The 14461-nt window shown below is 43.0% G+C and overlaps 1 protein-coding gene across 1 annotated transcript in view; it reads right to left on the minus strand.

The window, feature by feature from the left end:
- Positions 1-2209: 2209 nt before the first annotated feature.
- LOC126106214 (mucin-5AC-like) overlaps positions 2210-14461 on the minus strand; it is a 100135-nt gene continuing 87883 nt past the window's right edge. The window contains exons 10-11 of the mRNA XM_049912445.1: positions 13967-14317; positions 2210-2484 (exon numbers count right to left, since the gene is read on the minus strand). Of these exons, the coding sequence (XP_049768402.1) occupies positions 2210-2484; positions 13967-14317 (626 nt within the window). The remainder of the gene's footprint in view (positions 2485-13966; positions 14318-14461) is intronic.

The raw sequence follows: 14461 nt of genomic DNA on the forward strand, positions 1-14461 counted from the left end.
AAGTGCACATACCAGCTGCAGTTAGATATGCCGATGGTACGCCATCTGCGTAGCAAACACATAATACGTGTTCTTCTGATACTCCAGTGCGTAGTTCTGGTTGTACAAAGTTAAATGAGTGAGTTATCAACCGGTTTCCGAAATCATTGCTAAAAGACCATTAGTTCACATAATTCAAAAATTGCACTGTAAAAACTATTTTGTTGCTGAATAGATTCGTCGGTGTTCACTTAAAAAAACCCTCAGACCAATTGTCTTAAAACTCATATTTAAATTTTTATCGAAACTAGTCTGTATAAACATGGGACCTTTTAGAAATGAGCGATTCATTTTTATTTTTAATAATTTTGCCACATTTGTCTTAGCACGTTTCAGTAAGGATGCTAATACTCACACTGGTGAACACTTAAAACTACAATCATTATTAGCAGTCAGGGAAGTTGACTTCATCTTGCACACACGGTTTCCTAGTTTTGATTCGGAATAGTCAGGAAGGAGGACCAATTAATGTTACCAGAAGTACCTGCCGCCACACGCCACTACGTGGCTTGAAAAGTGTTGATGTAGAAGTAGGGACTTCCGTACGCTCGTGTTTTTATCTCCAGTCGCTACCAACCTTAGCAATAAAACAATGCTGTGTGAAGTAGCAGCTGGCTGTGACGAGCGGTCATACCGGATCTCAGCCTGACAACAGGAAGGATTGCTTTAGAATGATGCTGCAACACCTTAACTAGTTATAGTGACTGAACGGTAAATAAGTAAAATAAAATCCAAGAATATTTGTGGAATGTCTGTTTCCAAAACAATGACGTAGCGGTGTTGTCTCTCTATATTGAAATGAGTGGTGGAAGCTGCTTAAAGAAAAGAAAAAATGGTTGCTGTAGACGCTCGATTTGAAGCATAAATCGCAGGCATAGTGGCTGTACTTTACAATGGAGGGGGCTTTCAAACTGTTCTTCTCACTGCAATATGTGATGGGAAGGCCTCGTTCACTGCACAGCTCTCTTAGCGCTCAAGTAAAAGTGAATACACGGTAATCCATCTTAGTATAATTATTGGCTGACGCATTTAAATATGGTGGACCGCCACAGCGGCCAGTGACCTGAGTCCTGAGTGCGGTTGACAACAACAGCATCTCAGTGATGCAGTTGTTTCTCATTCGGCTGTGGTACAATATAAGTTTGATTGCAGCACTACTTACAGATTGAACCACACCTTATCCTTTGCTCTAAAGCCAACAGTAGTTCCGTTATATACTGCACACGACCTAATTGCCAGTTCCCTGTCAGCCCCTTCGGAGGAATTTCATCATAGTTTCCTGTAAATCCAACAGATGGCATTTTAATGGAGACCAAGTGATTTCTATAAACACTGCGCTTGGTGCTTTGCTGTGTGACTGCTGTTGCAATAGGCTGCAGTTTTGAATAAACTGAGTGGCGAAAAGTCAGGGGAAAGGTTGTCCGATCTGAGGACGCCTCATGTATGAAATCCTAATGTTACTGTTAGATGCAGCATATGGCGCTAGTGTAGACGTGATACGTGAGCAGTCTGTCAGAGACAGGTGTGCGACGAACATGGCAGCACATCTCGAAATTTAAACGTGGAATGCTAATCGGTGGAAAATACATGGCTCCTAATGTATCGGACAATTAGACAAGAATTATGGTTCCCGACGCCAAAAGGGTTTACGTTCAATAGCGCGAGAAAAATATTCTAGATGTATGTAAACTGCAGCTCTGGAAGACAAGTGTTTAAACAGTTGAAGCCGCGTCACCTGTGCAGACCCATATGGGGTGATAGTCGGCCGGGTATGAGTCAGCAAGCTGGTGATACGGATGTGGGGCGTCAGAAATCCATTTGTATCGGGACTGTACGGAGACAAAGGCACCGCATAGGCTTCGTCAGGCGACGACCGAAGACCACATCCAGTGCCTTCCCACGACTTTTGGCCACTCAGTATAAATACTCCTTGCTCTTTCGGTGTCAGTCCAGAGCTTGGAAACAGTACAAAAAAGCTAGGGAATGGCGGGTGCGTCGGCAGTAATTCAGCACGCAGTGCACAGCGGAAGACCTGCCGACGCAGCCCAAGCAGCAGTCATACGCGACACCTGTCGAATGGGGCGTTCGCCACCCAAGTGTCCATCTTTTGATATGAGCAGCTGGACCCGTTTGGAACGTTGTCCGTTGGACTTGGTCCCATCCATTCCGCCTAGGGCACGGTGATGGGGAGGAAGTTCCTTGGGTTGCCCGCCCTAGGTGAGAAGCGAAGGTTGACGCGCGGATTGTCCTCCTCGCCGACCCTGAGGAAGGAGTTCCAGTCGAAGAGGAAGTATAGTCCATTGGGCCTCTGGACTGCCTGCTCGCCGCCGCCCTCCTTCTCCTCGTAGTCTGAGTCGCCGATGTCGCCGCCGCCGATGTCTCCACCGAACGACTCCGACAGTGCCTGCACGCGCGCCTCGTCCTCCGCGGTGCGGTTGGCGCGATCTGGAAAAGCAGTTCCTTGATTTGAAAGTATCTCGACATTAAGTCCGTCCTAGCGACCATTTGGTGAGCAAGATGTATGAGACAGGCGAAATACCCTCAGACTTCAAGAAGAATATAATAATTCCAATCCCAAAGAAAGCAGGTGTTGACAGATGTGAAAATTACCGAACTATCAGTTTAATAAGTCACAGATGCAAAATACTAACACGAATTCTTTACAGACGAATGGAAAAACTGGTAGAAGCCGACCTCGGGGAAGATCAGTTTGGATTCCGTAGAACTGTTGGAACACGTGAGGCAGTACTGACCCTATGACTTGTCTTAGAACATAAGGAAAAGCAAACCTACGTTTCTAGCATTTGTAGACTTAGAGAAAGCTTTTGACAATGTTGACTGGAATACTCTCTTTCAAATTCTGAAGGTGGCAGAGGTAAAATACAGGGAGCGAAAGGCTATTTACAATCTGTATAGAAACCAGTTGGCAGTTATAAGAGTCGAGGGACATGAAAGGGAAGCAGTGGTTGGGAAGGGAGTGAGACAGGGTTGTAGCCTTTCCCCGATGTTATTCAATCTGTATATTGAGCAAGCAGTGAAGGAAACAAAAGAAAAATTTGGAGTAGGTATTAAAATCCATGGAGAAGAAATAAAAACTTTGAGGTTCGCCGATGACATTGTAATTCCGTCAGAGACAGCAAAGGACTTGGAAGAGCAGTTGAACGGAATGGATGGTGTCTTGAAAGGAGGATATGAGATGAACATCAACAAAAGCAATACGAGGAAATGGAATGCAGTCGAATTAAGTCGGGTGATGCTGAGGGAATTAGATTAGGAAATGAGACACTTAAAGTACTAAAGGAGTTTTGCTATTTGGGGAGCAAAATAACATGATGGTCGAAGTAGAGAAGATATAAAATGTAGACTGGCAATGGCAAGGAAAGCGTTTCTGAAGAGAAATTTGTTAACATAGAGTATAGATTTAAATGCAGGAAGTCGTTTCTGAAAGTATTTGTATGGAGTGTAGCCATGCATGGAAGTGAAACATGGACGATAAATAGTTTAGACAAGAAGAGAATAGAAGCTTTCGAAATGTGGTGCGTCAGAAGAGTGCTGAAGATTCGATGGGTAGATCACATAACTAATGAGGAGGTATTGAACAGAATTGGGGAGAAGAGGAGTTTGTGGCACAACTTGACAAGAAGGAGGGACTGGTTGGTAGGACATGTTCTGAGGCATCAAGGGATCACAAATTTAGCATTGGAGGGCAGCGTGGTGGGTAAAAATCGTAGAGGGAGACCAAGAGATGAATACACTAAACAGATTCAGAATGATGTAGGTTGCAGTAAGTACTGGGAGACGAAGAAACTTGCACAGGATAGGGTAGCATGGAGAGCTGCATCAAACCAGTCTCAGGACTGAAGACCACAACAACAACAACAGGTGCATCTACATTGCTGAAAAGATAAATTAATACAATTTTCTCTGACATTCAGCTTTATTTTCTTTCACGGCGCGTTTCATAAGCGTACAACCTCATCTTCGGGTAGATCAGTGGATTACGAAGTCTGTCCAAAAAATTTAGGAACTTTGTACCTTCTGTGAAGTTTGAAAGGTAGGAGACGAGGTACTGGCGGAAGTAAAGCTGTGAGGACGGCGCGTGAGTCGTGCTTGGGTAGCTCAATTGGTAGAGCACTTGCCCGCGAAAGGCAAAGGTCCCGAGTTCGAGTCTCGGTCGGGCACACAGTTTTAATCTGCCAGAAAGTTTAATATCAGCGCACACTCCGCTGCAAAGTGAAAATCTCATTCTTTGTACACAAATTTTTCTGTGCCTACTTTTTACTTATTGTGCATGGTCTCCTTTGAAATACTATATTCCACAACTGATACACTGCAGCCGGCCGAAGTGGCCGTGCGGTTCTAGGCGCTACAGTCTGGAGCCGAGCGACCGCTACGGTCGCAGGTTCGAATCCTGCCTCGGGCATGGATGTGTGTGATGTCCTTAGGTTTGTTAGGTTTAAGTAGTTCTAAGTTCTAGGCGACTGATGACCTCAGAAGATAGGTCGCATAGTGCCCAGAGCCATTTGAACCATTTGATACACTGCAACCGATGCCTTTGCCACGTCCGAAAGTAGTCTTGGCACGCCTTCTTGCTGCATCGCGTGAAGCGCCGTCTGCGAATTTTCTTTTATCTCGTCTACCGTTGCAAATATTCATCCTTTCAACGGGGTTTTCAACCTTGGAAATAAAAAAAATCAGCAGGGGTCAGGTCTGGAGAGTCGGAGGCTGAGGAAGTAGAGTGGTTTCGGTTTTTGTGCAGTAGTCACGCTCCAACAGGGATGAATGTGCGGGTGCGTTATCGTGATGCAAGAGTCATGAACTGACTCGACACATTTTAGGCCGTTTCTTTCTCACATATTCTCTCAGGCGTCGCAACACATCCCGGTAGTTTGTCCCTGTGGCACGAATTCATGACCAATTAATCCTTCAAAGTCAAAGAAAACCATCAGGATATCTTTTGACATTTGGCCTGACCTGACGAGCTCTTTGTGGTCGTGGAAAACTTTTCCTGACCCACTGTGAAGATTGACCTTGCTCTTAACATCATAACCGTAGACCCACGCCTCATCGCCAGTTAAGATTCTCTCATGGAATATCTTAGTCTCATTTGCTCGATCCAAAAGCTCTAAACAGATTGCGATGCGAATGTCTTTCTGGTCTTGATCGTGAGCCGTGCGACGAACTTGGCGGCTACACGATGCATTCCAAGATGCTGTATCAGGATCCCGTGACATGATCGAACTGAAATATTACATTCTTCTGCAATCTCTCGGACAGTCAGGTTGGCACGCACAGTTTCGTTGATGCTCCTGACTCGAGCACCGTCGGTAGACGTCGAAGGACGTCCTAAACGAGGGTCATCTTTAACTTCTGTCCGGCCATTTTTAAATCGTGTGAACCATTCGTAACACCGAGTACGGCTTAAGCACTCATCACCGTAGGTTTTCTGCATCATTTGGTATCTTTCTCTTAAGGTTTTCTTATGTTTCACGCAAAATTTAATACAGGCGCTTTGCTCCACTAACTCAGCCATCTCGAAATTCGCAAACTGTGCGACACAAAGTTTTACTCAATACAGCACCAAACAATAACTAACAGACGTACAACAGACTTTAGGGAGTTACACACTAAACACAGCCTTGTGCAGGGATGCCAACGCCATTTCGCTCCATCACACCATTGGCACGAAATTACGAATGTTTTGGAATTTTTTGAACAGACCTTGTATATCATAACTTCATTTGCAGCAGGTTGTCAGTTTTGAACTTGATTTCACTAAAAGTATGACGCATTTTGTCATGTGTTATCTTCATCGTGAAATTATAAATTTTTAATAGTAATAACGCCACGTGTGAGACCTGAGCTTGTCTCGGCATATACAATGTTCAAATAACTTACGGAATGCAGTCGGGTGACGCCGTCGACAACCTCAGATATTTCGACAGCAGCACACCCTGCCATTTTCATGGCAAAACTGCGCCACTTAGGGCTGAGCAAACGATACCCGCGTTCGAACGGCCTCGAGATTTCCCCTTATGCCTCAGCGTTCGATACAATATCGAGCTTTTTCGAACAATCGCGTTGCGCGTCGCGAGTGTAAGGAGTACGCAAAAAACTACGAACTAGCTTTGGCTCTGCTTAGAATTTGATAATTTCGTGAAACAATGGAAGAAATAGCATTAAATCCTACCACTGCACAAACTTGTATGGTGTTTGAACAAAATTGCAATACGAGTTTTCAAAGAGTACCGGTACATATAACGGATATATAAACTTTAAAACTGATTTTTTAAAGGTAACAGACAAAGACGAAAATATTGCTCTCCAGATAATATTACTTAACTGAACCCAATATAATATTTGATTTGATTATGAGAGATGGTAATGATAGGTTGCAAATGAGCAATTCAGTCCCTGCTCATATATTAGAATAACATACAAACATTCCCAGATTTTAATCAGTTTGAACACATGACGGCAGCATTTCAGATGCAAATGAGCAATTCAATCCCCGTTCATATATTAGAATAACATACAAACATTGCCATATTTTAATCAGTTTGAACACATGATGGCAACATTTGAGGTGAAACAATAAAGATCAAGGATTAAATTCCGAAAAAAACGAAATGTATAGTAATAAAGTGGCTCTAATCTTTATCCCGAGAATGAATTACAAAGATAACACTCGTCTTGGAGATCAGACCTCACTAGATCGTGGGACGAGTGAAGGCTCGAGAATTGGACAGAATAATGATTAGGGTCTTTTATTTATTAATTAGTTGTTGTAGAAGATTTTTCAGTCCGTGTTTCACAGTTATTTTTATTATTAAAATCCATAGTGAATTAACAGCGACAACACAAGTCGTTGTGGTAGTACCAACAAAAGTCACTAGAGTTGTGCAAGGCAATTTAAAACCCTGGTTCCCAGAGAAACTCCAGAAAGATAACATTCACACATGCTGTAGACACTAGCGCCATTACAAACCAGATGAGCGGCGTCAGAAGTTATCGATAGTGAAATTAATAATCAATGGGTTAGGTAATATAAACTCAGTCCCTCTGTTTTTTGACAAGTGAGAGATCAAGATTCCACGCAGAATTCAAACAGAAACAACCATCTCTGTTTATAAGGTTATTTGTTAATACAGTCACCAGTAGTAGAACAAAGTTCGTATGGCCCCACTCTCCATTGTTGCCAAATTTATTCAAGATGGCGGCGATAGATATGGCAATGACACAATGACAGGAAGTTCAAATTTTCGCGAAAAATAGGTCAATTGGGCTACCAATAACCTAACCCCCTCCCCTCCACCAGAACAATGCAACACACCACGGCTACCTCCACTAACCAAAGAAAATGGTGGGAGAATAGGTCACTTGGGCTACCTCCACTAACCTAAGTCATCCGAGCGCCACCTCTTCCTAGGAATTGGCGGCAAAAGGACTCAGCCTGTGCTGGATAGGATGGATGTAAGCCTTTATTTAAACAATTTGAGGCAGTAGCTCCATCTAGTGTGTCCACCCAGAGGTCCGGAGTCCAACTGACCTAGTACACAGTACTGAAACCAGAGGGCTCTGTCGTCCCTCCCATGATGTAATCCAAGACGGCAGTCTGGAGGGTAAAAAGGAAGGAAAAGGACTCAGCCTGTTCTGGGCTAAGGGAGGGGAGAAGTGTACTTTATTTACTCCAGAACAATTTATTTAGGGACAGATTTGACATGGTATATTTATTACACTGATACAAAACACATACTCCGACGTGCTTGAGGTCACAGTAAATAGGCTACAGACCTGCAAACTACTCATAAATAATGCAGTACACTGATGTGCAGAGACACAAACAACTCGTAAATTACCGAAATAATGCAGTACATAGCTTACAGATTTGCAAACTACTCGTAGATCACCTAAATAATGCATGTGTAACACTATGCAAATATGCTCACGACGCATAAACAGCCCAAAATAATGCAGTACACTGATGTGCAGAGACGCAAACAACCCATAAATTATCAAAATAATTCTCTGCAAATACTCTTGCTAATTGTAAACTGTCGAAATATTGCATTGAACAGTCTATAGAACTGCAAACTACTAGTCAATCACTGAAATAATGCAGTACACTTTTTGTACAGACACGAAAGCAACTCGTAAACTGTCAGAATAATGCATACAGTTTATTTAGGGAGGCATTTCATGTAGTTTATTTATTACACTGGTACAAAACACTCACCCTTGTGTGCTTGAGGTCACAGTAAATAGTCTACAGACGTGCAAAGTACTAGTAAATCACCAAAATAATGCATTATACTGATGTGCAGAGATGTGAACAACTCCTACATTGTCAAAATAATGCTCTGCTAATACACTTGCTAATCGTCAACTGTTGAAATCATGCATTGGACAGCCTGGTCACCTATTCGCAAAATAATGCAACAGACATGAAAACAGCTCAGAAATTGTAAAAAAATTCATGCATCTGTAACGCTATTCAAACATGCTCACAACGCTTAGACACGTGAAATAATGTAGTACACAAACACTCAGTGCACGTAAAATACGCAATGTATCAGCGAACTGTTCCAGCACACTCATGTGCTCTGCAGGGCCAGCTGGAAGCAAGCCAGCGCCAGAACGCGAACCATCGCAGCCGCCTACAGCCAGCAGGTGAAAGTTGCTTCTACAGTTAGAGTTCTTCGAGTGTTATTCTGATGTCACATGTCTATGTAAATAAACGCCAAGTCACCCTGTGGACTGGGCACACATGTTCACCATTGCTGGCGCGATCCCTCTCTCTACCTGCAGTCCAGTGAAGACCTAATTGCCGAGCGACTCACCCTCACAGACACTGCAGAAATTTGTTCCGTTGCTTCCAAGAATAGCACAGGCTGCATTGTTCCTAGCGATTCTAACGGGACATGCAAACTGCATCTTGCCGTGCATGTATTCACCAACCAAGCATGGCTGATGCATCGCCACGAAATGCTCGCGTAGCTACACAGCATCACAATAGTACCTAAAAGTTTCTCAGTGTTATGTCGCATGGCTATGTATAATAAGAGCCAAGTCAACCTCGCGGAAATTGTATTGTGTCCCAGAAATGGTTAATGGTCCCTTCTTGTAGAAGCTTTCGTGATCTCTCACAGCTCAACTGCATCGAAAATTGCTGTCCTAACAGAAGCTGTATACGAAAAACAGTGCAGAATAACGCCAAATGCATTCCCCCTGATGGTCCTAACGTGACACCCCGTCCATCACACGTTGCCCTTCCTGGAAAACATTAAGTCCTCCTTTCAATACACACAAACATTCTCACCGCACTGTAGAGACTCCTATGTCCCAGCAAAAAGGATGTCTTGTGAATGAATGGAGCATTCTGATTGGATCTTACTGAATTTACCCTCAAAATTGCTGATGCTGCCAGTGTGGAAGCACTGGCTTTTTTTTTTCTTTCAACGGCAAAACTATTTTGTACAGGTCACCATATTGGACTGACAGTTAAACACTGCAAAGTGGCCAACACATTGTCAAATCCTGAAAGACTCTTATTCAACTACAGTGCTCTACTACTGAGGATGGAAGTTTGAATATTAGAGCGTGAAACCGATCTCCAACCCGACAATATATCACCACGTACTGTGTCGATGTAGTAAACATACAATTCGTATCCTGTGCCATACAAAATCACCTCTTTTGCATCATTCACATACCCATCCACTGCCAGACACTCGTACATGTTCCACAAAGACAGACATCATAAGCGTATGCACCATAGGTATACTCCTTGCTGCACTAGATATTTCCTGTGAGGTCATCCGCCCTCGCCCTCCTCCCCCAAATGAATGACCAGAGCGCACTCAGCAGACTGAAGTCACTCTAAGAAACTGTACAGAGGCTGGATCGGCGTCACTGTTTCTGGTGCTGACCTGCTTGCTTGCTTTCTGCACCAATTACATGTGTAATCCCAGAATCTGGAAATTAGTGTAGAAAGCAAGCAAACAGGTCAGGATCACAAACGGTGATGCCGATCCAGCCTTTGTAAAGCGGCGAATGAAGAGGAAATATCCCTCCAGCTCTCCTGATTTAGATTTTCTTTGGTTTTCGTAATGCGCTTTGAGTGTAATGTTTCTTCTAAAAAGGATACAGTTTATTTTTTGTCCATGAGTTTGTAATCAATCTCCAATGAACCCGTCATCCATGAAACTTTAAAACCATAAACTTCTTTTCATTTTCAAGGGTTCTCTACCTCAATCGGTAGATACAGAACCCGTATAGGATCTCTTCATTGTCCATCTGTTGAGACACCTTTTTATCAGGAATGGGTAGAGACATCTAGTTGCAATTTATGTCCAATATTAAAATCCTCAGGTCCCTAGGCAGTCTACAAAATGTATACTTCTAAATGAACATAGTCAAAAGATATGGCCATTTATATCACATTTTGACACTCGCAAACACACTCATCAATAACTATGGATGAACTAGCTATATGCATAATAAAGTTTGTATGGAACCATCAGAGCGCCATTCCTATTCACACTTGTCCGATTTTGTTCATCCCAATGCAGAATACGTATATTTCAGTATCTCTCGTTTGTGAGAGTGTGGTGTGGCCATACAAAGGCATCATAGCGGTATCCCCAAACGCGAATAAATTTTTAAATGTGTCGATTAATATTTCATAATAAACATAAACATAGTCCGTAGTAGGCTGTAATGCGATGTTTATTTAATCGTGCGATTGGCTACTTTCGACTAAGCGTCATTGTCAAACACATAAGTAACATCTGTATTTCATGTCATTTTCAAATCACGCGTAATTACAAGTAAAAAGTAGCCGTATGTACATGTTGTTGTAGATACAGCAAAGTTCAGAATACGGTCTCAAAAGGTGTCACTGTAGTGTGGATCCTTTCGTAAAATGACGGAATGTGGCTACTTCTTACTCGTAATTAGGAGGCATTTGCAAACGACATGATGTTACAAATGTACTTGACAATGACCCCTAGTCGAAATTAGCTAATCGCTCGATTAAGTAAACATCGCATTACAGCCTACTACGAACGTTGTTTACGTCTATTAAGCATCTGGAGACTGTGGATCCCCGTAAATACAAAATTTGAGTAATATTTTGGCTTTGTGTCTGCTGTCTTTGGTCTCTCTCTCTCTCTCTCTCTCTCTCTCTCTCTCTCTCTCTCTCTCTCTCTGTGTGTGTGTGTGTGTGTGTGTGTGTGTGTGTGTGATGGTTAATTTCGATATATACAAAATGTCTCAAGAGTAGGAGGTGGTGGTATAGACTAATTAGGATAAAACATCCCGCATAACTTGTCCCCAATGTTTGATAAGTTTTGATTTCGCGTATTTGTACTCCAGTTGGTATGAATGTGTTTACCGATTGTCAATTTTATTTTTAAGTGTGAAGATGTGCTTGATTTCACATGAATCAGTTTTCCAGCTGACATTGCGTTTCCGATTTGTTGACCAATTCTACAATATTCCTTAAGCATGCTGCACGTATTTAGAAATGTTCAGTACGCCAGTATCGTGTTTGTGTACTGGTTTTGTAACGGAAACGATGCTGCTCCCTGTACAGAACGCGGCAGACGATTTCCTAACCGCAGAGCACCAGATTCTGGAGAGTGTACTCGAGTTTTCAATGAACTGCGTGAGACTGGCGGAGTTACAAGCAGTCATATCTCACCTGAATGCGAAAATCAACCAAATGTGGCTGAAGTAGAAGGCATTACTCTGTTGGTAAGAACGTAGTCCTTCAGTAGGCACATGCACACACGCACGCACACACACACACACACACACACACACACACACACACACACACAATTCCTACACGTGTCTCCACTAACAAGAACACTTCGGAGAATACGTTTGGACGGGCTCTATCCATATCATTTGCAAGGGATTCGTCGTTGATTAGTTGCAAATCACCGAGTAATTCCATTAATACTCAGGACTTCCCCAGGTGGGGCCTCCCGGCCAATGATGCCATACACTCATTTCATGTTTTTTTTTTTTTTCATTAATATTGTTTAGTTATGAAGCCACATTCACTACTGACGGCATCAATAGCACTGTTACCTAACACGAAGGACCAACGAAAACCTATATGCTTTTGTGGAGACACATCTCACAATGGGACGCTAAACACGTTCTTACATCCCCCCTCTCCCCAGTTTTGATCGGTGAAAATCTGGTGGACGTAGTGTATTGCCGTGCCGCCCTGATACTTTCCAGGTTTCCATCAGAGTTCTTTGTCATCCACTAGGGCGTGTTGCAGATGCTTTGCGAAATCCCTTTGATTTCAAAAGTACATTGAAAGCTTCAAAGAGGTTGAGAGTCGGTATTAAGGTTAGAATTTCTGTATGGAAACGTATACCGGCGGGAACTAATGCAGTAATTAATATCTGATTGCTGTTGCAAGAGACTAGCAATAACTGATAACCGGAGGCTGGCAGGCAGGCTAAACCGCACTGAATATTCACAGCGTTTGAAACCGAAAATGATGAAGCGATAATGGTGATGAGAGAAATCTGTTCGTCGAAAAATCTACATCAATCGATTGAGCACTCCAGTGCCAGAGGGAACTATGCGCATACATGGAAAAAGGAGTTTTCGCTCACTCCTTTTCTTAACAAGTTTTAATACCTGCAGTAAGTGGTCTATAACATCTTTTATATGTAACTATTTATGTAAAGCCACTCATTTTAAGTTGGTAAGGATCTCAGTACTACAGGCTATTATCCCACACCTAAAGATGTCTGGATTGTTTATGTACCTGCGGAGTACAGAATGACGTTTGAAGCTATTTATTTTCAATTATGTATAACAAAAATATGCAGTGTATGTCACACTTTCTTGATCTCAAAATCATTTTAGAGCCTTATATTATCAAATCAACTTAAATCTAATCGTGTCTTTGATCATAACTATGAAAGTTTCAGTATTGTAACTTTAGAAAGCATGAGGTTAACGATAACGTGAATAGGAAATGGAAGTAAATGCTACAGCTAGTGTTGGAAAGAAATAGAAATGCGAAGAACTGTCTTGGAAAAACAGCTAGCATTACTGAATAAAATACCACCGCAGAAGTGTTAGAACGCAAAAAAAAAGAAAAAAAAATGAGTTTTTGTCGACGAGTTCATGACATCTTCCATCCGACCAGTTTTTCACTCATTTCATGGTGATTTTAAACAGTGCAGATCCCAGTGAACATGCTGAATAAATTCAATGTTGGGCATATTACTTGCACTTTCCAACTATTTCAAATGGTTTAATGATTGTGCTTTGAAATTATATGATTTACATTTTTTTAGAAATCCCTTATATTTCCCAAACTTAGCCATGTTTGGGATAGCACTCTCTGACTATAGGCCCATCAGTTCACTCTGATCTATGGTGAATAGAAACGAATTGGACCTCCATCATACCAGTATATTAGGAAAGGCTGTAATGAGATCAGAAAGGGGCCGTGCACGTTATTAGTTAGGTGTATGGCATCCTTTGGATTGAACAGTAAGCAGCTCGTGGTCTCGTGCGTTGCTGACTCTCTATCACGGGTCCCCAGGTTTGATTTCCATGTCAGTTGGGGATATTCTCTGCTTGGAACTGGTTGTGTGTCGTCATCCCCATCATTTCATCATCATCAACGCGGAAGTCGCCGAAGTGGCATCAAATAAATGGTCATGCACTAGGCGCCGAACTCTCCAAAAGGGGATGCCCAGCTAAATATGCAATAGAACATTTTATTTCATTTTGGAGAGATCAGTGGTTAACAAGTGGAGATTGTTGAGAACACATACTATTTATTAAAGGGATTGAGACCCGAGAGACAGATTGTGAAGAGAAGGTTAAGACTCTTGATTTAATAAGGATACTAGAGAAAGCAGGTACTCTGCTGCACACTTACTGGTGACTTCTTCAGTTTCCTTCGCTGGAGCGCCGGTCGGAGCAGTGCTGTTGGTGTCTGTGGGCTGCTGGCGCTTCACCTCGTTCTTCCTGGACTCCTCGCTGTTGATCTCCGCCAACAGCTCGTCGAATGAGAGTGGGTCTGGCCCCGCAGCCAGTGGGGACGCGCTGGTGGTCGACTGGAGGCCCCTACTGTCCCGTATCGCTTCAGTGGTGCCACTGCCATTGGCAGGGTACGTCACGTTGAGGTGCGTGGCAGCGAACTGGCGAACCGAGTCCAGCACCGCCTGGAGCCTTGCCGTTTCCTCTTCCGAGTGCTTCAGGGACGTCGGGCTGAACACATGCTCTGGCCCTGTAAGCACAGCACAGGCAGCCTCCATGTGACACTGGCTCAAACGAGGAAGACACATCAGTGAACAAAGCCCTCCTGGGTGATTACTAGTGTGCAAGAAAGGAGCATTGTATTGTATTGTAACCGGGGGCCTAGAAACGATGG

This window comes from Schistocerca cancellata, chromosome 10, assembly GCF_023864275.1.
Source record: "Schistocerca cancellata isolate TAMUIC-IGC-003103 chromosome 10, iqSchCanc2.1, whole genome shotgun sequence".
In the NCBI taxonomy this organism is placed as follows: domain Eukaryota; kingdom Metazoa; phylum Arthropoda; class Insecta; order Orthoptera; family Acrididae; genus Schistocerca; species Schistocerca cancellata.